Raw genomic sequence first — 26,354 nt, 5'->3', positions numbered from 1 at the left:
GCCTTGCTCCCTTGCTAGTGTCTGAATGATCTAAACAGAATGGTTGTCCTCTTTACCTATTGCTCATTTGGGTTTGTAATCAACCTAAAGATGAAGTGAAGCTACATGAGTGATAGGAAGTTCTTCTGCATCCTTCTGTGTTTTGTTGTCTATTTAAATGTGGCTTTTTCAGAGTATTCTTTGTGCTTCCTTGTAATTTGATGATATTTACTTTTCTCTTCCTCTAGAAAAGCAGAGAGCTTTCCAGTTAACTCTCTAATATAACCCTTTCATCCAGTCTGCTCTCTCTTTGTGCTTCCAGATTGTTTCCTTCACCCATACACTATCTTTATCATTCTGAGGTAGTAGTTTATGCTTTTAAATCTGCCTCCTGTCTCCATTTCAATCTCTATGTCTTCGGGTTTGTGTTCAGGCTAAAGAGAATGAACAGCCAGTTATTGACTGTAATCTAACATGTTTAGAAGCCCTCTACAAAGTTGTAACCAATCTTTGTGCTTTAAAGAATGGAAACATTCTTCTGTTTTTTATCCCAGAGGATATTATCTTCACCCTGTGCATTGTTAGATTTAACTTGATGCATGTACCTAGCAGCCTGCAATCTGTGTCTCGGAAAGACATTTAGCTGTGGATGTCATGTCCAATATAACCAGCTTTTTTAGACTTTTCTTGTTTTTTCCCCTTCAAACCATACATGTTGTACCATCTAGACCACTGATGACTTCAAAACCTTTGTGGCGTTCTGTTTGGTTCTGCTTAAACCCAACAATTGATTTTAATGAATCCTGTTTCTGGGGGGGGGGGGGAACCCCCCAAACCCATAAGTAGTTATGGGAAGACATTTTTGCACTTTTTGGGCCCTGTAGGCTATTTTAGGACCAATGGAGGATTTCCCTCATGAAGTAACTGATCCCCAAGTTTATGTTTGTGTCACTTCTTGTTGGGGAAAAGCCCTTGAATTGACCTTATATGACCCAGAGAGCACCAAAACCAGTGGAAATGTGCCCCATGCCCCCAACATTGGGGGTAAAAATAATTTGTTTCAGGTTTGAGGCAGAGAATGCAGCCTTCTAGTTTTCTACAGAGTTCTCACCGCAAGCAGTTGCTCACACACTTTAAGTATTGCATGGTATTTATTGTTGATGGGAACTTGACCCACATCACAGGAACTGACATGGTAAAATGTCCATTTCTCTTGTATATAAAGGTCTTAATTTAACAACAATACTCACTCAGTTGTGTGGGTTTCTCAGGATAAATCAGCTAGTTATATGGACTTCAACAACCATTACTCCCCACCCCTACGCTCAAAACTCTTATTAAAATGAATTGAAGCTACTCAGTCAGCAGCAGTCCTTGATGGATTTTTTCCAAGGCTGGCAACAATCTATAATGAATTTAGAGTTAATCATTTCATTAATGTAGAGGGACTGTTAATAGGATGATGCAATGTGCTGACAAAAACATAGTGTTAAAGCAGTAGCTCTCCCCATTAAAGCATGGAAAATGACACATAGAAGAACTAGAGTGTTCAAAAATCATTCCCAGGGTACCCATGTAGGCTATGTAGCAAAGTACAGTAACATCAAAAATCCACAAAACAGTGATACTTTATTGGGCCAACGAAAATGCACAAAATACCTTTTACAAGCTTTTGAAGCTCCACTGACTTCTTCATCAGGCAAAGGTGTTAAAAATCATACAGGGGAAAGAAAAATATTATGATGGTTAGTCAAAGACCTGCATTTTGTCAAGATGTTGTTGTTTCTAGTGTTTTGGTTCTCATTTAAGATGGTATGGAGGGATATCCATGCAGGCATGGTGTTTAAGACAGTGCAGCATCTAAAAAGACAATGGAGCTTATCACATGGGAGGAAATTCTCTTAATTTCGAATGAAACAAAAGTGGGGCCAGAACGCATTAACGTGAATTCAAATTGTGTTTCAACTGACTTCTCATTGCCCGAAAATAGCTTGTCATTGCCCAAAATTGCGTATGATCACCTCTCACGCAATAATGTGAAACCCCATGATTGCGTTCAGACTGACTTCCCATTGCCCGAAATTGCGTGTGGTAGTCTATCACACAATGTTAAACCCCATGATTGCGTTCGGATTGCCATTGGATTATACTTCCATTTTCCCTTGTCTGATAACATCCAATGAGTTACAGTAGTCAGTGAGAGTACAAACAGCTTGAACAATAAGAGAGGGGGAGGAAAATGTGACTGATCTACAGCTTTACTTAAAAGTCACAAGGCTCTCTCAAAAACTTTTTGATCTGGCAACCTGTTTTAAACATGCAGTCAAGCTGTCTGACTTCTTCATGGCTCAAATAATTTAAAGGCAAAAGTTAGCTTTGTAAATGTTAATTGCTGCTTAACAGGCACTTAACTTGAAGTGTTGTTTAATGCACTAATTTGTCATGAAAGAAATGCTAGAAGAAGTTAGAGCTACAAAGAAAGAAATTCTACTGAACAAGTCTCTTTCTTTTTCTGTCAATCTAAATAGTGATGTATCTGTGAAGAAGAAGGGGTTAGTGAATTTGGCATAAAAATGATTTGGATTGCTTTTGTTTTTAAAGCCATAGGTTGAATAAAAACAAGCAGAAGTATGTAGCCATTTGCCCTTTGATTGCCCTTATGTTGAGAAACCACTTTATACTTGTATTCTTTTGGGAACTGCAGTTACAGTGATTCATCCCTGTGCAGACAGACAAACAAACAAAATATTACCCTGCTGATGACTTAGGCGGAGGAAAATATACTGTAACAATACCACAACAGTAATGATGATGATAATTCAGGGTACAATGATGGCATAACAACAGCTGCCATGGGCACCACCATTAGTAACAATCTTTATTTTAGATTAGTGGTTTTCAAGCTTTTTCAGGCTACTGCTCCCTTTCCTCTTGGTTGACAGTACTAGTGCTCCCCCAGTGCCAACTTGTTGATATTAAGTCTGCTGTTTATGCAGCAGCCAACTGGCCAGTAGTGTCTACCTCATTCATGCCCAGCTTGCCAGTGCTTCCTCCTTCACGTCAACCTCTCAGGTGCAAATACAGTAGCAGAAGTGGCCCAGGCCTGCTCCTCCCTCTTGCTAGTGCCTGTCTTGCAGCAAAGGAAGTCTGGCTGGCTGGCTGGCTGGCTGCTTGATTGCTGCTCCTAAAGTGACTGGGTGCAAGCCTCTTGCCTATGCAGGGGTTGCAGCAAAGATCAATGTGGGTGAGAGGCTTCTTGGTTGCTGCTCCCAAGGTTGCTGCTGCCAGCTGATTGGTTGCTGCTCCCAAGGCAAAGGGAACAGTGGTTGGACAGCCAGTCACTGCTCATGGCAAGGGCAAGAGGCTTCTCGGATGCATGATTCTAAAGGCAGCTGGTACCACTGGTCTTTCTTGTTTGTTCAGTTACTGCTCCCAAGGAAACCAGATTCAAAGGGAAAAACGTCTCTCCAGCAAGGAAGAACTCTCAGTCCTTCTTCTCCAGGGAAGAGAGGGGCATAGCCAGTTTTTCACTTTACTCCCTGGTGAGGAAGGATTCCCAATGCAAGGGAAGTGAATGACTCTTTTGAAGAACTGACCCTGATGGTACTCCTCCTTCCCCAGAGATGTGCCTTCCCCCCACAGCTTTAAGTCACCCCCCCCACACACACATTATTTCTTCTGATGGCTCTTCTCTCAGTCTGTCTGATGAGCAGGAGCACCAACAGAAACTCCAACCTGCCAGCCAAGTCCTGGCAAAGCTCACAAAACTTAAACAGGGTCCCAAATATGAAAAACTCCTTTTTGCTGCCACTTCTACTCAGTTATCACATGTTCTAACCTCTTATCTCCACTATGATCTTAAAGGCTGCTGGTTCCACTTGTGTTTCTTGTGTGCCAGTACTTTGATTGAAGGCCCTCTGCTGCCCCCCTTTTCCTCCCCATCCCCCCACTGCCCCCTTTTCTTTCACTGTCCCTCTGGATCTTTCCACCACCCCCAGAGGGGCATATCACCCACATTTGGAATCGTAGGCCCATTACAAATGGGCAAAAAGTACATGCCGAGCACGTACTAGAGTTAGAAAGGGACGTCCTTTCCGGACGCCCCTAACCCTAGTATACACTCGGCATGTACAAAATGGTGGTGCTTGTTCTACACGCTGCCATCTTGACGTCACGTACGCCTAGCGTCCACACGTCACATGGCAGAAATGACGCCACCAGTGCGCCATTGGAGCTTTGGGGCACCATTTCCGTGCCACAAAAAGAAGCCGCTTTTTTCAGGTTCTTTTTGTTGCGTCTGGGAATCGCGCGGTTTGGCTGCTGCGGTTCCCGGATGCAGCAACCAGCGGTGCCGGCAGGCCACCCTTTTTGAGCAGTCTGTAAAGCACCACTGTTTTAGATAAACTTCAGTACATTGAAAACTGTTGTTTTAAAATTTTAGCCAAGTAGTAAATCTATTTGTTTATGCCTCAGTGATGCATCTGTTTTGGGGGGGCAAAAACCCTGCACAATTCAAAGTCTACACAAGTAAATCTGAAGCAGCAGTTCTGAATTTGTCTTTGTTGTGTATTAATGGAGGATGAATCTAATGATATTTTTTTTCTTTCAGTTTGCTCTCCAGGATTTTATGGTCATCGCTGTAGCCAAGCATGCCCTCAATGTGTACATAGCAGTGGTCCATGTCATCATGTAACTGGACTGTGTGACTGTTTACCTGGTTTCACAGGTGCTCTCTGCAATGAAGGTATAAATCATAATATAATCCCATACCAAATTCAGTGGTTTTTTCCTTTTTCTTCCAAATCCAGAAGATTATTTTGTTATTTTAAACATCTTTGCTATGCATCTTTAAATATCTTTTCCTATGCATGAAGTCTGTTCTGTAATAAACTACAATTATTCATTTTTGTACCTAACTCACAAATGAAGTGCAGCAGAAAGCATGGAAGTTTTGTCAAACAAAATAAAAGAAATGAAATCTTGTCAAAAACAGTGTACTTCTTATTCAAGGATTCACCTACCCCATGGCTAGTAAAAATGTGAACAGAAACTTAGGCCCAGTACAGACACCCCCCCCCCCCTTTTGGGGCAGCCTGCACCTGCCCCTTTTCTTTCCAGGTTGGGGGCAGGACAGCCTCACCGGCAGCCCTGCAACCCCGGAGTTTTTCCAGATCACAGAGAAATGGCAAAATGCTGCTTCTCCATGGCGCGGAAAAGGGGTTTCCTTGGGGCTTCATGACCCTGGACAACCCGGGAGCCAGAGCAATGTGAGAAAGGGATGACTTGGCCCCTTTCTCCCTGGCATTGTTCCTGCAGCCAAAATGGAGCTCCTTGTGCTGCAGCCAGGCCGCCATAAGCAGCCTTGGGAGGCGTGAAGACCATGCCATTTGGATGCAGCGCATGCGTGACATCATCATGGCGGCCCCCATGTGGGCGGGAGGCTGCCATGATTACAGCGCTGCCACGTAGTAGGGTTGTGGGGCAAATGCGGGATGTTTTTCAGATGTTTTTCTTTGGGATCTCCCTGGTATGATAAACTCCTAGGAAAGGAGAATGAAGCAGAAAGCAAGCAATGAAAGATAAATGGTAGAAGCATTTCAACTGAAGTAATGTGAAAGAGAAGTATGGATGGGAGAAGAGAAGGACATTGGAAGGAAAAGTGGAACAAAGGCGGGATACAAACCGCCATATAGTACGTATAGGATACGTACTAGGGTTAGGAAGGGGCCGTGCTTCCGCACCCCCCTAACCCTAGTACGTATCCTATACGTACAAGATGGCGGCGCCCCTTCCACATGGGCACCGCCATCTTTACGTACTGGACGCATAGCGTCCAGACGTGTCGTGTCCTTTGTGACGTAGTGAGTGCGCCCCTGGCGCCTCGCTACGTCGCAAACGCGACTCCAAAAGAAGCTCCATTTTGGAGCTTCTTTTTTGCTCCGCGCGGGAGCCGCGCGGTTTGGCTGCTGCAGCTCCCGCACGGAGCAAACGGCGGCGGCGGGGAAGCGCCGCAAAGCGGCGGTTTGTATCCCGCCAAAGTTTGTTTGCTCCCCAGTGATGACCATTTTTTCATCATTTTGTGGGCATCTCTTTAGTTCCTAGAATTTACAGACGCATACTAGTACAACAGCATATAAGGACAAAATAAGAAGGAGCAAAACAAGCTGTAAGTGTGTAGATTTTTCTTGAATTCTGCAATTGTTTCTTTCCAGTGTGTCCCAGTGGGAGGTTTGGGAAGAACTGTGCAGGAGTTTGCACATGTACCAACAATGGGACTTGTAATCCAATCGACAGATCTTGTCAGTGCTACCCTGGCTGGATTGGTAGTGACTGTTCGCAGCGTAAGTAAAAGTATTCTCTTCATTCATAGGTTTTGTTCAAATAATAGATAACAGTTTGGTTCTGTTTAATTTTCTTATAGATACAGGAGACCACTTTTTAACTATTGGAAAAGTACCCAGGAGTACATAGGTAACATGTTTCAGAATATTTCAATTATGGATTTACATAGCCTAAATACTCTAAAGGTACCAGATCCTATCTGATCTTGGAAGCTAAGCAGGGTCAGCTCTGATTAGCACTTGGATGGGAGACTGCCAAGAGTACCAGGTGCTGCAGGCTATATTTCAGAGGAAGAAATTGGCAAAACTGCTTCTGAATATTCCTTGCCTAAGAAAACTATGAAATTCATGGAGTCAGCATACTGTAAATTTGACAGGTCACTTTGAAGAGGCACACAAACATACACATACAGAGAGACTGAGAGAGAGAGAGCCAATTCACTTTTAAATGTAGTCTTACCTGTAGTTTCTGTAAACAGAATATTGAATTATCAGCATTAATCGTTTTGGATGTATAGACAATTATATGTTTTACTAAATTTTATGAAGAGTTACAGTTGGCCCTTGTTATCCGTTCTAGGATCCCCTGTAGATAACAAAATCTGTGGATACTCAAGTCCCATTCAGTACAGTGCCATAGAAAATATTTAAAATGGCAAAATCAAAGTTTGCTTTCTGGAATTTATATATTTTTTAAACATTTTCAAACTGTGGATGCTTGAATCTGTAGCTAAAAAATCTGTGGATAAGGAGGGCTGACTGTACTTATGGTACAAAAAGCTTGTGTAACAGATTGATAGTGTCATATACTTCTAAAAATTAAAGCTTGCTTCATCAAATCCACAGTTATCTGCAGTAGGAGTATTACAGCCCCACACCCATATGGCAAACAGTGCTGTAGGGAAGGAGCAACTTTGATGGCCTCCATGGCAGATAGCCAAGAATAATGGTGTCTGGCACAAGGTGCCATGATGCGGTGCACAGGAGGGAAAGACCAGAGGCTGTTCAGGACCTTACCACCCTCTTCTGCAGCCTCATTTGTTTGTGATTTCGGAGAGCACAGTTGTTCTCTCTGAGCAGTGGCAGCATTGACCAAGCAGCGGCTGGTAGTGCCAACAATGAGAATGGTGTTGGATTTGGTTTGTTAGTGGGGGTAGGAGACTGGACAGAGGGTTGAGTGGAGAGCTTTCCTTTGTACTCATTCTCTGTTGGGTTTCTCACTCCCTGGGAGAATTAGGCCTTTGGTAGTGGTGGGGTTGTTAAGGAGTTTAACTTGTTCAGGATGTCTTGAGGTCTTGGCAGGGTGGTCCAGTGTCTGCATGCCCCTGAGTCTTGGATTGGCAGCCTGTTGAGCTATTCCCATTGTGCCGTGGAAAAAGGCAGGTTAGGCCAGTAGCGGGATTGTTGGGGCCTTTTTTGTGACGATTGGCTCTAGGTATTATTAAGCTGTCCCTTGGCAGGTAGTGAGGGGAGAATACAGGAGTTTTGGTGTACACCATGGCACCCTTTTGGTGAAGGGTAGGGCTCTGGAACTGCCTTGTCCTGTGACTTGAGGAGGAATCCCTCGGGTCTACCTTCCAGTAGTTGGCTGGGAAGGGAACAATCCAATTACTGAATTGCCCTTGGGACTTAAATGTTTCACCCAAAGGAAAGCTGGGGAGATGGTCAAGGGGTGACACATGGTCTCAGCTGAACATGCATCAGATTGCTCCCCCTTCTTGCTCCTTTCTAGGTTCAATGCAGAATAACAGGTTCTAGATCAAATAAAATGGCTCTTGTTTTAACCCAGTTCTCTGTGTCTGGTCTCATTATTTCATAGATGGTCATCAGTTGTCTTTCTCTATAGATAGAGCTAGAGAAAAAGAGAGAGAGCAAAAAAAAAACTTTGTTAATGTTTATCCTGAAACTATTCTACATAATTTAAAAGTATACATGATCACTTCAACACTTGCAGTAACTAATGATCCACCTTAGTTATGTCAAGTGAAGAACTTCTGAGGGAAGAGTAGATGAACCTGTCAGTTTTGGTTTCTCTCTGCTTCCCATTTTCCCCAATTTTAAATTGATTTTGTCTTTTTTTTTTTTTTTACATCAGTTTGCATTAAAAACAATCCACGCAAAATATGTTTGCACTGGCCATTACAGTTTTAATATACATTTTGGTTATGCTAAATAGCTTCACTGTCTACTGAATATGTGCAATGTGGAATCTTAGTCCAACTGGCTGCATGTATCAGTCTATTCTCAGAAAGGTGGTGATGTGGAAACTACTGAAACAGGTAGGCTTAATGGCTCCAGTTATCTTGATGAAAATGGTGTCATAGACTTCTTTCAGGGTGAGAATAATGCTTTTAAAAGGACTTGCAGAAGTTACTTTTTTGAACTATAATTTTCAAAATTCTCCAACCAGAATGGCTGCTTTTTGAAGTTGCAGATTGTAGCTTTTTCAAGCTCTCTCTTTTGTTAATACATTCTTCTGGTTCTCTCTTGTCTTCTTTCCATTCTGCTTCATTATTATGAGAAAGGTTATGTAAAAGATTCCAGACTTGCTTCATGGAAGAAATTAAATGGCAATATGGCTGTGCTCTGTACACAATCATTGCACAATGAGTATGGACTTCCAACTGTGGTTTAATTAACTCTGCTTGAATCAGTACCCAAGAAATTAAATAAGTAGTTGACAAATATTATGTATAGCAGAACCTACAAGCTTTTGATAGTTCAGTCTGTATTAGGTTTTACATGAACAATTTAAGCAAAAATTGCATGAGTGTCAGTGGTATGTAAGAACAAAAAGTGCAGAAAAGCAGAGGCACTCCTTCTAATGTGCCTCATTGGTTCACATCATGGTTCTGTTTGATTAACACAGACTGAATGACTGTGTCCTACTGTTGTGCAACATCTGGTGCGTTCAGTAAACTTTAAATTTGATAGGTTTTAAATTCATCTTGAAGCTTTACATGTTGCATTTTGGCTGTTTCATTATAGTTAGAGGCTGTAGATGATATATAAGACAAGAATCTATGTTTAGACCCAGCTAGAATAGACTCACTGAATTAATGGGAGCTTGGTAAAACAATACTTACTGTAAATAAGTCACATTGATTCTACTGGAACTATCAATTATATTTATTAATAATATTTATGTATCACCTTAGCAATGTAAGATTTTTTGGGGTTATTTATTTATTTGAAACTACCCATATAAAATGAAATTACAGTGGACTCTCTATATCCATGGGCTTGCCATCCACGGATTCAGCATCTGCAAACAGTAAGACTCCATTGCATTGTGAAATAAAAATGACAGTAGAATGAAAGGGGATGCCTACTAAACTTGACCTTTAGATCAAAAAAGAGGAGATTTACTTTTGCAGAGGCCTTTGTTATTGTAGAAATTAGTGATCACTTTACTTTAAAATTACTTCAGTGTAATGCTCATGAAGACTCCGAAAGGATTTCTGTGTTTATGACTTCACAATCCTTATTTGTAAATGCCTCCATCCAGTACCTTATAATCTTAATAACTGAATAACTGAAAATGAATAATTAAAGGGGAAATATCAAACCCAAATTAATACATTTTTCAGTAGCCCCAAACAAATCTGAAAGCATGGGTTAGTTACTTTATTGTGCTACAAATAATGCAATATGACATGGAAAGAGTTATTGATTAGTAGAGTGATCAAAACAAAAATTAGTCCTCAGGCAAGATCTGTAATCCTAACCTTATTAGCAAATTCTAATGAAGGCTATTCTGTTTACTGAAAATGTATCTTGGTAGAATGATTTAGTGTAATTGAAGTTTCAGATAAAAAAACTCTTGCACATGGTGTTGCAGTGTCTACAGTTTTGTGTCATAAAACTTAGTATAATTTGTCTCACATGGTCCAGTGCACAGTGGTTTCCATGGTCATAACAATCACCATGGCTTTAGACAGTATGGTGACCACAGAGTGTACTGTCCAGTGAGCCACTGTAGATAATTGAGTTTGGAAAATGATCACAGTCCACACTGTCTGGGAATTTTAAAATGTGTTTCGGATTGTCCTACACTGCAGAACAGTGAAAAATGATTCTACATTCACCCCAGTATTTATCCTAGAGGAAGCTGGTTTGGACAGTTTTTCAGGGACTGGCTGTGTATCCTGTGTGTGTTTGACAGCTGAAGTTCACACATCCTCTCTGTTTAATCTGCATTGGTCCTCCACCTCGATATGGGCAACCCTTTCCTTTCTTTTCTCAGTCTGAGTTAGATATATATTGAGTTCTTTCAGAAAGAACTGGGCTCATTTCCCAGGCATCTGTGGATGATATGCATATACACCTTTGTCCATCAGCTTTTCAAAATACACATGCTCCATTTCCTTTTATTTACTTGACCAATGGCCAAATGAGAGCAGCAGTGGTGGTGTATGCCCATTTCCTCTTCTCCAGACTGTCCCATTACCAAAATCTACACAAGAAGCTGATGCATGGATATTGTAAGATAACTCAAATCCCTGTTTAACTCAGAAATAATATTTTATGTTTTTATTCATATGATGACATTTTGCAAACTTTGGAGTGACCATTGGTGCTGCCAAACAAGTGTTTTACTGTGCAGTTATCTTGGCTCAAACAGAGAATATTACTGGGTCAGGGATCCAGGCACCATCATCTTCCTTTGTGATCTTCCATGTTTTCTTCTTCTGAAGTTTTTTTTCCAACTTAGGCGATCCTAAAATGAACCTATTATGGGGTTTTCTTGGCAAGATTTGTTGAGAGGGAGTTTTGTCTTTGCCTTCCTCTGAAGCTGAGAGAGTGTGATTTGCCCAGAATCAACCAGCGAGTTTCCATGGCCAAGCAGGGATTTGAACTCTGATCTTCAAAGTCCTAGTCCAGCATTGAAACCAATATATCATGCTTGCTGCCATGCTTGAAATACTACTTGTTTATTCCTAAACCTGACTGACTCTTAATCATGACTCTTGTCACTAGACCATCAATTTCTCTTACTAATCTCCATGCTGTAACTAAGCCCATGCCATCATACTGTCCAACTGGGAGCACCACTGTTTTTGTCAAAAAGACTAACTGACTTATTTGGATTGTTTCAGCTTGTCCTCCTTCTCACTGGGGTCCAAACTGCATCCATACCTGCAATTGCCATAATGGAGCTCGCTGTAGTGCCTATGATGGGGAGTGTAAATGCACACCAGGGTGGACAGGTCTCTACTGTACACAAAGTGAGTTATTCCCAATATTTATCAGTAAATAGTATAGGCCAGTCTTCCCCAAGCTAGTGCCCTCCACTGTGTGGAAAGTTATAACTGCCTTAGTTTTTGGTGTGTCTCGTGCATTCCTTAGGGAACAAGAACAGGAGGACAAGACAGCAAGTAATGTATACACTCACTCTCAATCTCTCAGGAAGAGCTGTGTTGCCTTTGTGCCAACTATTGGTTATAGAAAAGACACTATGAAGCACTGAGAATGAAAATGTTCTGCAGGTTTTCTTATCTTCTGAATGATGTTAGCCCTTCATCCATTGTTAGAATAACAGAAATAACTGTCCTGTTTCACAATATTAGGAAGAACTGCAAAGATTAACAAATTTATTACAATGAAACTTTTACTGGACATCAACCTGTTTCATTGGATGCATAGAGCATTATCCAAAATTCAAAAAATATAAACAGCTTACACGTTTGTTGCTAGGATGATAGTGGGATCAGAGAAAAATAAAATACAGAAAGTAATTATGATGACACTTGCATTTGAGCTTTGGGGAGAGGCAGATAAGAAACAACAACAACAACAATAATAGTTGTTGTTGTTGTTGATGATGATGATGATGACTAGCCAGTCACAAAATAATTGCTGATAACCAAACATCCTGGCACTAGGGAAGCCAATTAACACAGAAAGTGCATTGTTAACATAACTTCTGCTTTGTAAACCATTAAATACCATTTTCTGAATAAATATGCATGGGATTGTACTGTAGATACCACTGCTTACATTAGACTTGCTAAACAATGTGATTTATATTCTCCACATAATCAGCTTCAAATAATACCACGTTTCATATCTTGGGTGGATTAAAAAATTTGTATAGTGAAAAATATACATTCTTTATTTCTATTAACATTCAGTACGTTATTAGAAACAACCTTGTTTGCTTTGTTTTCTTCCCTTGTAGGATGTCCTTTGGGATTTTATGGAAAAGACTGTGCATTAATCTGCCAGTGTCAGAATGGAGCTGACTGTGATCACATCTCAGGGCAGTGTACATGCCGCACAGGGTTCATGGGGAAGCATTGTGAACAGAGTAAGTTGGGAATGAAAACTAGTTTCTCAGATACAATTATGTGGATTGTATCTTCCTAATATGTTTTGAATACCAAAGTCAGGATAATCCATGCCATAATATTTATGATTTCTATGTATGGTTGTGGAAGCTGAACAAGAAAGAAAGCTACCAGGAGAATCAACTCATTTGAAATGTCATGCAGGAGGAGAATTCAATAGATACTACGAACTTCTAAAAAGACAACTAAAAGGGTTGAATAGCGAATCAGTATGACTAAAATGACTAAAATGAGCCTATCATACTTTGAGTATATCATGAGACAACATGATTCAGCATCCTTGTTAAAGTTGAAGGCAGTAGGAAAAGAGAAAGAGTGCATTACAGGTGGATGGACTCAAGGAAGCTACAGCTTTGCGTTAACATAGTTTAGTGAGGCTATTAATAATAGCATGTCTTTAAAGGATCTCATTCTTAGAGTTGTCATAAATAAAAGCTGATTTGACAGCAATTAAAAACAACAAGCTGTTTTTCGTACTTATAAAAGTTGAGTTCCATATTTCAGTGAGTGGGTTTTCTCTGAGCCATTGAATATATGTTCAGCTCAGTCCTGTGCATACTGAATTCAGGGGAAATGAATACATTGTAATTGTGTTTATGATTAAAGACTAGAGCCTAAGTGTAGTTTGTAGTCTCAACTAGTTTAACTTTAATGAATGGTAAGTCTACACACACACATAGCCCCAACCTATTTGAGGGATTGCCTGCTCCCACATAATCTGCCCCACACCCTCAGGTCCTCTGGGAGGAATCTATTGCAGCCTTTAAAAACCAGACTAACTGCTACCTCCCAGAGGGCCTTCTCTTGCTCCCAAACTATGGAACGGCCTGCCGGACAAGATCCGTCAAATTGCCAGCTTAGACAGCTTTAAAAAAGTCTGGAAGAAGCTGGAAGAAAAGATAGATCTTTTCCGGCAGGCCTTTCCTGAATAAAAAGTGCCCGACCACAGAATGACTGCCCCCCACATCATGTATTAGCCCACCGCTCTGTCCTTGTTTTTTTTTTATATATATATATATATATATTTCTGTTTTAATAGATATTTTAATTGTAACATGTTTAATCCTGTTTTAAGGGGAGGAATTTGGGACACGATGTTGTAAATGTGGATTTTAATGTGTTGTGAGCCGCTTTGATTGTCTCGTCACAGAAAAGCGGGATTCAAATAAAAGTTTTGATTAATTATTATTTATTATTATTTATTTACACTCTCACATGGTTGAAGCATGAGGTTAGTATGTCATTGCTGTATGAGTTTACTATCAATCCTACATGTAGTTTTCTAACCAGCTAGCATCCTCAGTTTTAGAATTTTCTGAGAAGAGTATTGTCTCTCCACATTGCAGCAAGCCTTTATATTTAAATCATACTTGATTTGTCCATATTAAATATATCAGATTTTGGCTGATTTCTTGTAGACCTGCAATGATTAAACATTGCCACCTGGTGGTGACAAATAAAACTTGCAGTGTGCAAGATTCAATTATGGCAAATTATAGAATTTTTAATACCCAGCACACACACACACACACACACACACACACACACACACACACCCCTCTACATATTATTAATCTCAAAGTTGTTTGTAATGGGTTGTGCTGCCAGACTCCATATCTGTATTTCACTCTAACATGAGAACACCAAAAATCTTATTCTTTGGCTTTGATTCAAAAGACTACAGAGCACTTGGAACTCCCACTGTTAGGTATGGAACCAAAAGGCTATGTAACCATATGGTGTGGTATGTCTTCATTTCCCATAGATGACAGTTTGACAGTCCCAGCTGCACACACTGCTGATTTACTAGATTATGATCACCATCAGTGAGAATGCATATAAAAAGGCATACAAACCTGACTAGGTTAAAAGGCAAAATTTGCAGCTCATATTTGTCATTTTGTACAGAGTGCCCTGCAGGTACATATGGCTATGGCTGCCGGCAAATATGTGACTGTCTGAATAACTCAACTTGTGATCACATCACTGGAACCTGTTATTGCAGCCCTGGCTGGAAAGGGGCAAGGTGTGACCAAGGTAATATTTTCTTCTCAAATGGTCTGTTCAAATGCTGGATATAGAGACAGTGACATAGCAAGCATCCCAAAGCAGAGGATGAAAGAAAAAGATGTCCAATATAACTGAAATCAGAAACAAATGCAGAAGACCACAAATCCAAATAGAATATCTTTGCATCTGCAGTCCTCTAATCGGGTACATGCTCATATGGGATGCTGGGAACAGCCATTAGTGATTTTACAGTGCAATCCTATGTATGCTTTCTCTGAGATAATTGACATTGTGTTCATTGTCTTTCTAAATATGATTAGTGTAACAGTGCAATCATATGTGTGTTCATTCAAAAGTAACCTAATGCTAATCTCTCCTTACTTGCTGGCTCCTGTGTACCTGTCTTCAGTTGCCCTGAGTATCCTTGAACTAAATGCTAGGTCTCATTGTCATCTTGGATAGAGGTGGCATTATGGGTTCTGGGAGCTTCATTTAGGGGGAAAGACATGATTCTTAAGTCTCCAGTACCCCATCCAGTACTCTATATTTTGCCTAATGTTCTCCATCATAACATTTGTCATTAATTGTTTGAAAATATTTATTTCACATCAATTTTTGCAGAAAAGATAACATTCAGTTTTACAACATATTTTACATTTCTAAAAGGAATAGTACTTTTAAAGAAATAATAATAAATATTTAATATTTAAAGGAATAATACTATATCTATGGTACTGATTTTGAAACACTGTATGGCAAAGATGGTGGGAGTGCTGATATCATTTTAAGAAGTCAAGACAGCTAAGAACTCATCTGAATATTTATTTTAAAAGCAGGTTGTTGGTCACTTGTATGGAAAAATATGTCTTCATGTTTTACTTCCCAGTGCTGCATCAAAACATGAAAAAAACTCCAAAATCATCTTCTAGGAAAACTCTCCAAATGAAAGATCTGTAATTTCATATTATTAGAAAGCATTACAAGTGGTTAAAAACCCTTCAGCTTAAAACAATTTAATGCAAATATAACTTATACACTTATTCACACATCAAATATACTCACTGGTATAATTTATTCTAATTGATATTTTAAAGCATAGATTTCAAGAACTTCAGAGTGTCTGTTATCTGTTCTTCTTGTATGTCTTTCAAATGAATCTGAACTGTACACAAATTGACACCTATATCCAAGTTTTGAAAACTGTTCTTCAAACTGTGTCTTACATGCATAATATATTTTTATGTGCATCCATGGACTGGATTTTCATCTTTCTTGTTTTCCAGCTGGGGTAATTATAGTGGGAAATTTGAACAGCTTAAGCCGTACCAGTGCTGCCATCCCTGCTGATTCCTACCAGATTGGGGCCATTGCTGGTATCATTATTCTTGTCCTTGTTGTCCTCTTCCTGCTAGCACTATTCATCATTTATAGACAAAAACAGAAGGGCAAAGAAACAAATATGCCAGCAGTTACCTATACCCCTGCCTGGAGGGTCACCAATGCAGATTACAGCATTACGGGTAGGTACACAGTGGTGTGCAGCCTTTTGCAAACAACTTTAGCACAATGCTAAAGTTAAATGCACATTTTGTAAAATGCACATTTTGCTTTCTCTGACTTTTACAGCTATTTATTCTCTGTTAGATTTATCAGGTGACAGAGTGGCTTTTGAAGATAAAAAAAAATTGGACTTACTATCTGCCCTGTTCTCCAATATAGCATTTTGTAGCTAAAATCTCTCCACGAGCAACAGACTATACTTATGGATCATTGACTTTTCCCATAGCAGCCATCTAATGTGAATATTTAAGCAAATACAGTTATCAGGATGACTTACAGAGGCTCACTTCAGACTGCTATTTTAGATTCTCGTGTAAGACAAGCCCAGGTTAGCCCAGCCACAATTGATATTCCTATCTATAAACATCTTCAGGATTGCAAACAAAAATCCAACAGTGATACCTTTATTGGCCAACTGAAATGCACAATATACTTGTTGCAAGCTTTCAAAACTCCATGGGCTTCTTCATCCATGGAGCTTCGAAAGCTCGCAACAAGTATATTGTGCATTTCAGTTGGCCAATAAAGGTATCACTGATGGATTTGTGTTTGCATTTGTTAAATGGCCAACACAGCTACCCCTGCATAACTTCAGGATTGTTGAAGGAGGAGGGAGAAATGTGCTAAAGGAGGGGATGTCCCAATTTGCTAATTATGGGGGAAATTATAAGGTTAGAATGGAACCAGTGTTATACCTGGTTTGTCCCACAGAAAAAGTTTGAGGAGAGAACAGAATATATCTGTCTCTGCCTATACTGAGTTGAAGATGTTGATGGCACATCCAAAAAGAAATGCTGTGAGACTGACTACGAATAATACTAATAAAATTGAATGAGAAACCGAAGGCGCAGAGATGTCCAAATGTAGTTGGTCTCCAACACCCATTGGCCCCAACCCACATAGCCAGACCCCAACCCACATGATGAAAAATGTAGTCCAACAAAATCTAGAGGATCACATGTTCCCCACTTTGACAAAAGAAGATACAGAAATGAAGGAAGAAAAAGAATAATCTCTATTAAAAGATGAACTGCGGTAGAATTAGGCAGTTTTAAAAAGAAAGACAATGTGTTTCTATTTCATAGAGAAGGAGACCAGAATAAAGAGATGCATTTTAGAAACAGAAAGTCCTTCTCTCTCTCTCTCTCCCTCCCTCCCTCCCTCCCTCCCTCCGTGTGTGTGTGTGTTGGTGGAGATCCTGGCTATTTTTTTAATTTTAGGTCAGTGAAACAGTATAAGGATGATTAATGATATAGCACTTACTTTTCATTCTCTTTTTTCATCCCCAGAAACCATTCCTCACAGTAATGGTGGAAATGCTAATAGTCACTACTTCTCAAACCCAAGCTATCACACTCTTACACAGTGTGCAAACAACACAGACAGGATGACTCTAGCAAAGGTTAATTTTTTAAAAATAATATTTATTTGATATACATTACATTTCCTGTTTTTGCTCTCTTTTTTTGTATTTTGCAAGTGTATCACATTTTCTATATCTGCTATACAGTTATTCTCTTTGACAAATAATGTTGCTCCATTACTAGCTTTATTGAGTGTCATCTTGTCTTTATTTGAAACAGATGAACAACAACCAGCATTTTGTGAATCTTAAGAATGGTGATCCTGCTAAGCGAGGCCCCGTCATGGATTACACAGGAACGTTGCCTGCAGACTGGAAGCATGGAGGCTATCTCAATGAGCTTGGTATAGAGCTAAAAATTACTAGTTTTGAATATGATATTGTAGATTTTAGGGAAGAGAGACATGTGTCCCACCTTCTTTACCAGAGGAACGGTGCTCTTTCTCTGCTTTCTCCCAAGAATATAGATTCTGAGAATCTGATTTAAAGGACACATTTTTTTCATTTGTGTAGTTATACATCAGTGTGGTTAAAATCAGCAGTAAATGCAGACATGGTGTTAAAATGTATGTGTGTGTTTGATGTCCTGTTTGGGAAATAAAGAGACAGACACAAGGAGCTGGGTTGCAAAATGGGACACTTTATTTAATATTAACTTAGGGGGGTTTTTGTGGGTTTTTGCTGCTACTGTATGTGTGAATGTACATATGTGTGTATATACACACACCTTCAAGTTGTCTTGACGTATGGTGACCCCATAAATTTCATAGGGTTTTCTTAGGCAGGGAATACTCAGAGGTGGTTTTGACAGTTCCTTCTTTGAAATATAGCCTGAAGCACCTGATATTCATTAGCAGTCCCCCATTTAAGTACTAACCAGGGCCGCCTTTGCTAAGCTTCCAAGATCAGACAAGATCTGGTGCTTTTAGAGTATCTAGCCAGTTATATACATGTAGTTAATAAATTGTTAAAATTGCTGTTCTAAGGATTTTTTAGAGCCTGGAAATAACTTGTTACAAATGACAAGTTCCTTGCAATTCCCTTTTTCAATAACTAAGGCGTAATTAAATTACACTGTGAGTTTAACATAAAGATGGATAATGTCACTTCTTTTGCAGTATAATACTTTCTAGTTATTTTCACAATTACAAAGTATGTGACATCACTACCTAGGTGTGCTTTGTACAACAGGTTTATAGTATTTTGATAAGTTTATAAAAGCATAACTAAAAGGTTTTAGTTAATTTTGAACAAACCAAAAATAGAGTTACTTTTTAAAAAAAAATGCAACTATAACTATAACAAAAGTAATTACTTTTGGTCTTGCAATTACAACTGTAATTAATTATTTTATAAAAAGGAATGTTCCAAATTCTGGATTTAATTATTTTGTTTCTCTCCATTTTTACAGGGGCTTTTGGAATTGATAGAGGTTGCATGGGGAAATCTCTAAAAGGTGAGTTTCTTTTTGCTCACAAATGTAAACATATTGGAGCTGGGTGGTTTATCTTGGAGCAGTTGATTGTGTAGCCTACTGAATTTAATCAGGGGAAAGTCTGATCGCTTCCACAGGAGTAGAAACCCTGTGACAGAATGAATTAAAAGAAATGTATACATCAGATTAAATTACAGTTCAAATATGTTCTGTCTACAAATCACTTTTGCTCTCCATTGTATCACTGACCTAGCAGAACAGGAGGACAAAGATGATGCCTTTTTTGCTTCACTTAATAACTGCTCTGAATTAGTAGTTCTGGATTCCTTGTGGATAATAGTAGTCTAGCACCTCTGTTAGTAGTTTCAAAGAGAGGGAAATTACTGGACAATTTCACATATTGAAAGGAAAATGAATTTCCCTGTAAAATACTCAAGCACATTATATGTGCATTGCATTCCACCATCAAGTCATGTGTCTGCAAGAAACAAGGGCCCTCTCCAGACGGGCCATTTTGTACGTACTCCATACGTACTAGGGTTGCCTGGGGGTGTCTCTTTTAGACGCCTGCAACCCTAGTACATACGGAGTACGTACAAAATGGTGGCACCCTGTTCACATGGACACCGCCATTTTGACATAACAGGCGCCTAGTGTCCGCACGTAGTGGTGCCCAGGTGACATTGCAAGTGCGCCAATGGCGCACTGCGGCATCACTTGTGCACCACAAAAAGAAGCCGCTTTTTGTGGCTTCTTTTTCTTGCTGCTGCCAAGCCGTGTAGTATATCCGCTGCGGCTTGCCAGCGGCACAAATGGCACCGCCTGTCTGTAGCGTGCCATTGCTAAGAAACATAAGTACCACTGGATTAAATTGGAGTTTAGGTCATGATAGTGTTTGACAGGAAAAAGAAATCACCATGTACATAATTTTTCTATGTTCTCAACTCTCCTGAAGTCAATTTAATTTGTGAAGCTTCCCCCATGTGGTTGGATTTATGTTTCATTTCATCATTTTCAATCATGTTATTCTGGAAAATGTAACAGAAATCATAATGAAATATAAATATTTTTTTGTGGTGACAACATCAACAGAAAACAGAGCTGCAGTAAAAGCCACATTTGAATGATTTGTTCTATTAAAAGGACTATGAAAAGATGTGCATGTGTTTCTGTGTATTAAGTGTTCAACCATTTTCAGGACGTTATGGTACAGATATAGAAGATATTAATGATAGCAGAGTTGTAAATATTGTTTGTTGTTTCACTAAACAAGTATACTATTTTATAGGTTAAATTTTGAACTGTTCAAAATTATAGGAAACTTAAAAAGAGTAGAAATAATTCACAAGGAAAATTTAGTGGACAGAAGTGATTAAGTACAAAATGCAATTGGAGTTTCATGGGTTTTTTGTTTTGTTTTGTTTTCCTCTTTTTTGATACTTTTTCCTTCTGTTTCTCTATTTTTAGATTAAAGTAGTATTAATTGTAGATGATTGTTGTAATATAGGAAAGGTCATTAAAATATCATTTTATGTGTTCTCACAGATCTAGTAAAGAATTCTGAATGCAATTTAAGTAACTGTTCCCTAAGTAGTACTGAAAATCCATATGCTACTATTAAAGATCCACCAGCACTCACACCAAAAAATTCAGAATGTGGATACGTTGAAATGAAGTCACCAGCACGCAGGGACTCTGCTTATGCAGAAATTAGTAACTCTGCTTCAACCAACAAGAATGTATATGAAGTTGGTAAGTCTCAGATTAGTGCTTTACCTCATGTATGTCAGAGATCTTGGGCACAGCTTCCAAGACTGCTCTGGAAATGTGTTGCTGTTGTTTTACTTTCACTTCACCTGTCCATTCATATCCACCACATTATGCACCTGAACACACACTCTCAAGCTTAAAAAGTATTCATAAGGGAGGCTGAACTGAATACCCAACAAAAACCTAGGATGCATAAGTGTGGAAAAATCAGTATAAGTAAATCATTGCTGCAGCTAGAGACTTTCAGAATAATTATGTTCCGGAATATTTTGGTCCCAGAGCTGTCCCAGGTTCCCCCTGTTACTTTTGCACCTCATAGATACACTGGGTGGTTATCTACCCATGCATCCCTGCTGTGGTACCCAGAATTGCTGCTAGTGGCACATGTTGTTTCCTCTGAGGCCAGAAACAAAGTGCCCAGTGTTGACCACATGGCTGGGCACCTCATTATAGTGTCAGAGGGAGTGATGTATGCAGTCCAGTGTTCTGGATTTTCCTGAAAAATCTGGAGCAGAAGGTAAAATATTCTAAGCCAGTTTAAGGGAAAGAAAGAGTGGATTCAGTGTGGAACTGACATTATGTCGTAAACACAGTCTGAACTTGAATCGGTGTTTGGTCCTGCATGATGAAGACAGGTTGTGGTGAGGATGAGGGAAACCACTTCATTTGGCCCATGTAGACATGCCCTGTACCTTTTGGGATGTGCCATTGTAAGGCTCATCCAGACTGGCAAAAAGTCTTGGGATTTGAAATGTGTTGTACCAGATTTGAACATTTAAAAAACAAACAAACAGTATCCAAACAATGCAGCTCCTGTTCCAGTTTATTCCCCAATAATTTCTAGCATCAGTCACTGCTTTTCCAACCAGGGCAAGGTTTTTGTTTTGTTTTGTTTTTCCTGGCCTGGGAGTTACTCAGACAGTGGTTAATTTCCCATATCAGTTTCCATTGTTTTGGTTCCTTCTGTATTTCTGGGTGGTCAGGTGAGTCCCTATGGTGACATATGTCATGGGGGAGGACAGGGAGGAAAGGAAAGCCTGTCCACACCACACCATAAGTAGAAGACGGATGAAACCCTAGTATATTTAAATAATATCTGGATGCAGAAGTGGGGACAACCACTATGAGGCATACAATCAAGGGACAGAATAGCTTGACATTTACTGGGATCATTAGCTGTAGGAGGAACCCTTGGATTGATCACTGTGCTTTTTTCCCTACATGGAAGGAAAGGGATTAAGAAAGAATCAGTTTAAAGCACAGCTACCCTCCAGGTGTTAATAGAAAGCATGATTGAAGTCATTTAAATATTTGTGACCATTGTCATGATATTTACTTTCCTCAAGCCAAGCACCCCTTGTTATCACAGTGAAAAGACTTCCAGTTTTGCTTTACTATGTCATTATCTTGCACTCTTATAAGTCTGTTGTTGTTGTTGTTGTTGTTCTGTGTCTTCGAGTTTTCATCTTATGGCAACACTAAGGCAAACCTATTACAGGAGTTTCTTGGCAAGACGTGTTCAGGAGGGGGGTTACCCTTGAGGCTGAGAGAGTGTCACCAGCTCATGGTCACCCATGACTGATTTGGGATTCAAGCCCTGATCTCCAGGGTCACTGATCAACACTCAAACCACTACACCACTCTGGGTCACTATGAATATATATTTAGCAATATTAATGGTGTAATCTGCCTGCTTTAACATAACTGCAGATTTTTACAATACTGTACCATATCAGGACTACCTGTGGTGAGAGGAAAGCCTTGATTTTAAAGCACAGGAGACCAGAGCAGGGACTCTTTCACACTACAAAATTATAGTACTTTGTTCCCACCTTAAGTACCATGGCTGTATCCTATAGAGTACTATGGTTTGTAGTTTAATGAGACGCTAGGGCTTTTTGGCTGAGAATTCTAAATACTTGCAAATCCCAGGATTCCCTAGGATAGAGCCATGACAGTGAAAGTGGAACCTTAGTGCTACCATTGTTTACTGTGAAAGGACCCCAGTACAAGTTTGTTAACTAGTTTATTAACTGTTGTGATTCTTTTCCATTTGCCAGTAATGGGTCACCAGTATATGTATATTTGTAATTTCAGAGCCTACAGTTAGTGTTATTCAAGGAAACCTGAATAATAATGGACCTTTCAGCCAAGATCTTTATGATCTACCAAAAAACAGCCACATCCCCTGCCATTATGACCTGCTGCCTGTTCGGGATAGCCCTCCATCTTCAGAGAAGGATGACAACAGTGAATGACATCTCATTGAGGATTCTGGAGCATAATGGAGCTTACTTCATGGAGACCCAGGATATTTCTCCTCCTTTGTTTTGCTATCTCAGTAAACATTTGCTGCACATTTACCAGGAGAAACAAACAACAGTTTGAACACACTCATGGCAGATGAAGAGATGCCAAGCTTGGAAGACTGACAGATTTCCATTGCAATTCAGTTTTTTTCAGAGAAACAAATGCCAGACTTTTACACTGTAATGTGTTGGTTCAGAAGTATGACCTTGCAGAACAGTTCTTGTGCCAGCTGTATAGCTGTTACTTATGATGGATGGCTATTTTGTCACTAGCTCAGCTTGCATAGTTGACATGGTGCCAAGACTCTATACAACCTACCAAATACAACATTAACAAAGCCATCCAAATTAGTAGTTACTTTGGGGAGGGGAGAGAAACCAATCTATTATTTTTTTCATGTTGTTATATACTCCATTGGCCAAGAAATGTAAGGAAATACAGTCTGTTGGAGCATAATGATCTACAGTGCTTGATTGAGCTGAGAAAGCCAAGCCAAGATACTTACTCCATTGCTGGTAATGGATACACACTATGAGAGTTGTTTTGAAATCAACAGAACCTTGTAAGAATATGTCTGAAGAGGGGTTTTGTGAAATGGGAATCAGCAATGGTTTTCACCAAGCTATGGACACAACTGAGGCTCACAGTTAGTAATTCTGATTACGGTATTTGCTAAATGCAAGTAATAGTTCGTAACATATCAGTAATTGTTTCATAAACATGCAAGTTAAGTGGTTTATTTTTGTCAAAATGGTTTGAATGAGTGAGTAAAAAAGGACAAACAGTGTATGCTGTACATTTTAAATACAAGAAAAGGTATAAGTTTTATAAGCAAGTAGTACTGTTATTGTAAGATGACATAAGAATGGAACATTTTTGATTTACTCTTTGTCTGGAATCAACTGATCAATTTTTGTACATACTTGCTTTACAAAAAAAATCCACATTTTCTTTTTATAATTGATTTAGGAAAAATATGCTTAAGCTGGTCTTTTGCATTGCTAACCTGGCTCATATATTCCGCATTTCATTAACTTGTATTTCTATTTTGAAAATAATGTAGCTATGTTTTAGTGCTTTAGGGTAACAGTGCAGAAATATTATATTTTATGTCCCCTGTATTTTTGCCAGCTCCCTGCACCCCTCAGTTTTGTCTGATATAAGAGCATTGTTTTTTAAAATGAAAAATGAATATTTAGATAATGTAAAATTTCCCCTGAGAGATAGGCTAGAAAGATCATCCTGCATGGCAGGGGGTTGGACTGGGTGGCCCTTGTGATCTCTTCCAACTCTATGAGTCTATGATCCTTAATGCATATAAATTGACAGAATTAGTCAATTAAAACACACAGGCCCTGGTTTAATGGTCATACAAAAGACAAAGGCAGAAAGAGACAAGAAAAACTATTAAATAGAAAATAAATCTGATGATTAGCTTCAACCTTTTTTTAATCTAGAAGTGTCATCTCTCTGTTCCAAAGACATTTTCTGTGTGTTCTAATGAGTTAATTTATAGTTGAATAATTATATAAAAGATAAAGATTGGCAAGTAATCCATCTCTCAGTGTAGAATTGTTCTAAACAATTTATCCATTATTAGATTATTTCTTGCCCTAAGAGTAACATCACATTCCTTAAACAATTTATTATGTATAATTATTACGTTCTTTTTAGTTTGCCATCTCCCATTTAACTTTCATGTTACATACAAATCTTAAAACTGGTAAGTCAAGAGACTATCACAGTTGAGCATGTTACCAAAATGCTCTATTGCCATGCTGAACCTTTCTACAGTTATTGTTTCGTATGATTACACTCCAAACTCCAGTATAAACCCAGGATACATGTTTTCCATTAGCTAGGGCTCTTACATTTGAAGTATTGTGACTATGATGCATCAAGTGGAGTTGAAAACAGCTGCTGATAATGGTGGAAAATAAACTCATTGAGGTACTTGAGACTAGGACACTGGGACTGGATTAAAAATATGGCCTGCTTTGTTTTATTCTGTGTCTTTTATGCCATTTTTCATTCAAAAACATTCCCATAGTTTGAATCAGCCCTTTGCATCTTTTAGCCTTTTATATGCTAAAGACTCTGTATTCTTGGTACATAAAAACAGAAAAGTAAAAAAAAAAAAACCCATGGAGTTTGGGGTGTTAAGCAGCACAGATACCTTGCCATAGAATAGTTTTGCTATGGTGTTTGGAATAGCTTTTCACTCTTTTGTATTATGTGTGATACAACTCACAAATAAAGCCTATCTTTTTTTGGAATTGTGATTACAGTAGTAATTTCCTTTCAGTATATAAGAATTGGCTTGTGTGGAGAGCATCACTTTGTTGAAGACTTTCTAAATATGCTTGTAAACACCTTAGTTCAACTCAGTCCAAAGGAAAAAAGAATATTTGATACAGAAATATAGTATAATACACATCACAAGAAGCCACCTAGTACTCCCTTGTCCCAACTACATTTGGCCCACTTAATGATTTGGTGAATGGTGACTCAATACATATCTCTCTTTAATTGTTTCAAAGGGTTTACTTAGGATTAGCAACTGACCTATGACATTACCCGCTCTTCTCTCTTTTTAAAATTGAGTATACCAAAGAATGAATGGGGTGGAAACTATTATGAAGGATAGACATAATACACCAGCAAAGTCAGCAGAAATGCCGGCTCACTGAATCCTCTGAGCTGAAAAGCCATGTAAATTGCATATTATATAACCTCGCCTTCCCAGCTTAGTGTCCTCCTTTGGATTTGTTGTTATTGTTGTGTGCCTTCAAGTTGTTTCTGAATTATGGCAAGCTTAAGGCAAACCTATCACAGGGTTATTTTGTAAGATTTGTGGGTTTGCCTTTGCTTTCTTCCAAGGTTGAGAGAATGTGACCTGCCCAAGGTCACCCAGTTGGTTTCCATGGCTGAGTGGAGATTTGAAATCTGTTCTCCAGAATCTTAGGCCCTGTACAGATTGGCCTGAAGGGCTGGTCTGGGGGCAGAGTTGGGGCGTAGCATCCAGACAGTGTGCATCATCCTGATGCACCACTGTCGCTGTGTCCATATGATGCAGTGCTGAAGGGGCACCATATAGCCATGTTGCCACAACTGTGGCACCCTCGGAAGGTCGGATTGGGGCCTCCTCATGAGGAAACTGCTACCGCTGTGGTGAACCACAGCTGGGTGCACTCAGCCTTCTTCTCGTGGCTGCGGCCTCCTCGTGAGGAAACTGC

At 39.3% G+C, this 26,354-nt stretch overlaps 1 protein-coding gene across 1 annotated transcript in view; it reads left to right on the top strand.

The window, feature by feature from the left end:
* MEGF10 (multiple EGF like domains 10) overlaps positions 1 to 25,371 on the top strand; it is a 165,156-nt gene extending 139,785 nt beyond the window's left edge. Inside the window, exons 15-25 of the mRNA XM_089491345.1 lie at positions 4,589 to 4,723; positions 6,192 to 6,320; positions 11,420 to 11,548; positions 12,502 to 12,630; positions 14,579 to 14,707; positions 15,964 to 16,200; positions 17,530 to 17,642; positions 17,824 to 17,947; positions 19,015 to 19,059; positions 20,584 to 20,790; positions 22,906 to 25,371. Of these exons, the coding sequence (XP_089347471.1) occupies positions 4,589 to 4,723; positions 6,192 to 6,320; positions 11,420 to 11,548; positions 12,502 to 12,630; positions 14,579 to 14,707; positions 15,964 to 16,200; positions 17,530 to 17,642; positions 17,824 to 17,947; positions 19,015 to 19,059; positions 20,584 to 20,790; positions 22,906 to 23,066 (1,538 nt within the window). The 3' untranslated portion in view covers positions 23,067 to 25,371. The remainder of the gene's footprint in view (positions 1 to 4,588; positions 4,724 to 6,191; positions 6,321 to 11,419; positions 11,549 to 12,501; positions 12,631 to 14,578; positions 14,708 to 15,963; positions 16,201 to 17,529; positions 17,643 to 17,823; positions 17,948 to 19,014; positions 19,060 to 20,583; positions 20,791 to 22,905) is intronic.
* Positions 25,372 to 26,354: the final 983 nt, after the last annotated feature.

This window comes from Sceloporus occidentalis, unplaced genomic scaffold (genome assembly GCF_023333645.1).
Source record: "Sceloporus occidentalis isolate IW3139 unplaced genomic scaffold, rSceOcc1.0.p SCAF_1, whole genome shotgun sequence".
NCBI classification, from domain to species: domain Eukaryota; kingdom Metazoa; phylum Chordata; class Lepidosauria; order Squamata; family Phrynosomatidae; genus Sceloporus; species Sceloporus occidentalis.
The sequence above is the reverse complement of the archived record's forward strand: the minus strand, read 5'-3'. Positions and strand labels throughout refer to the sequence as shown.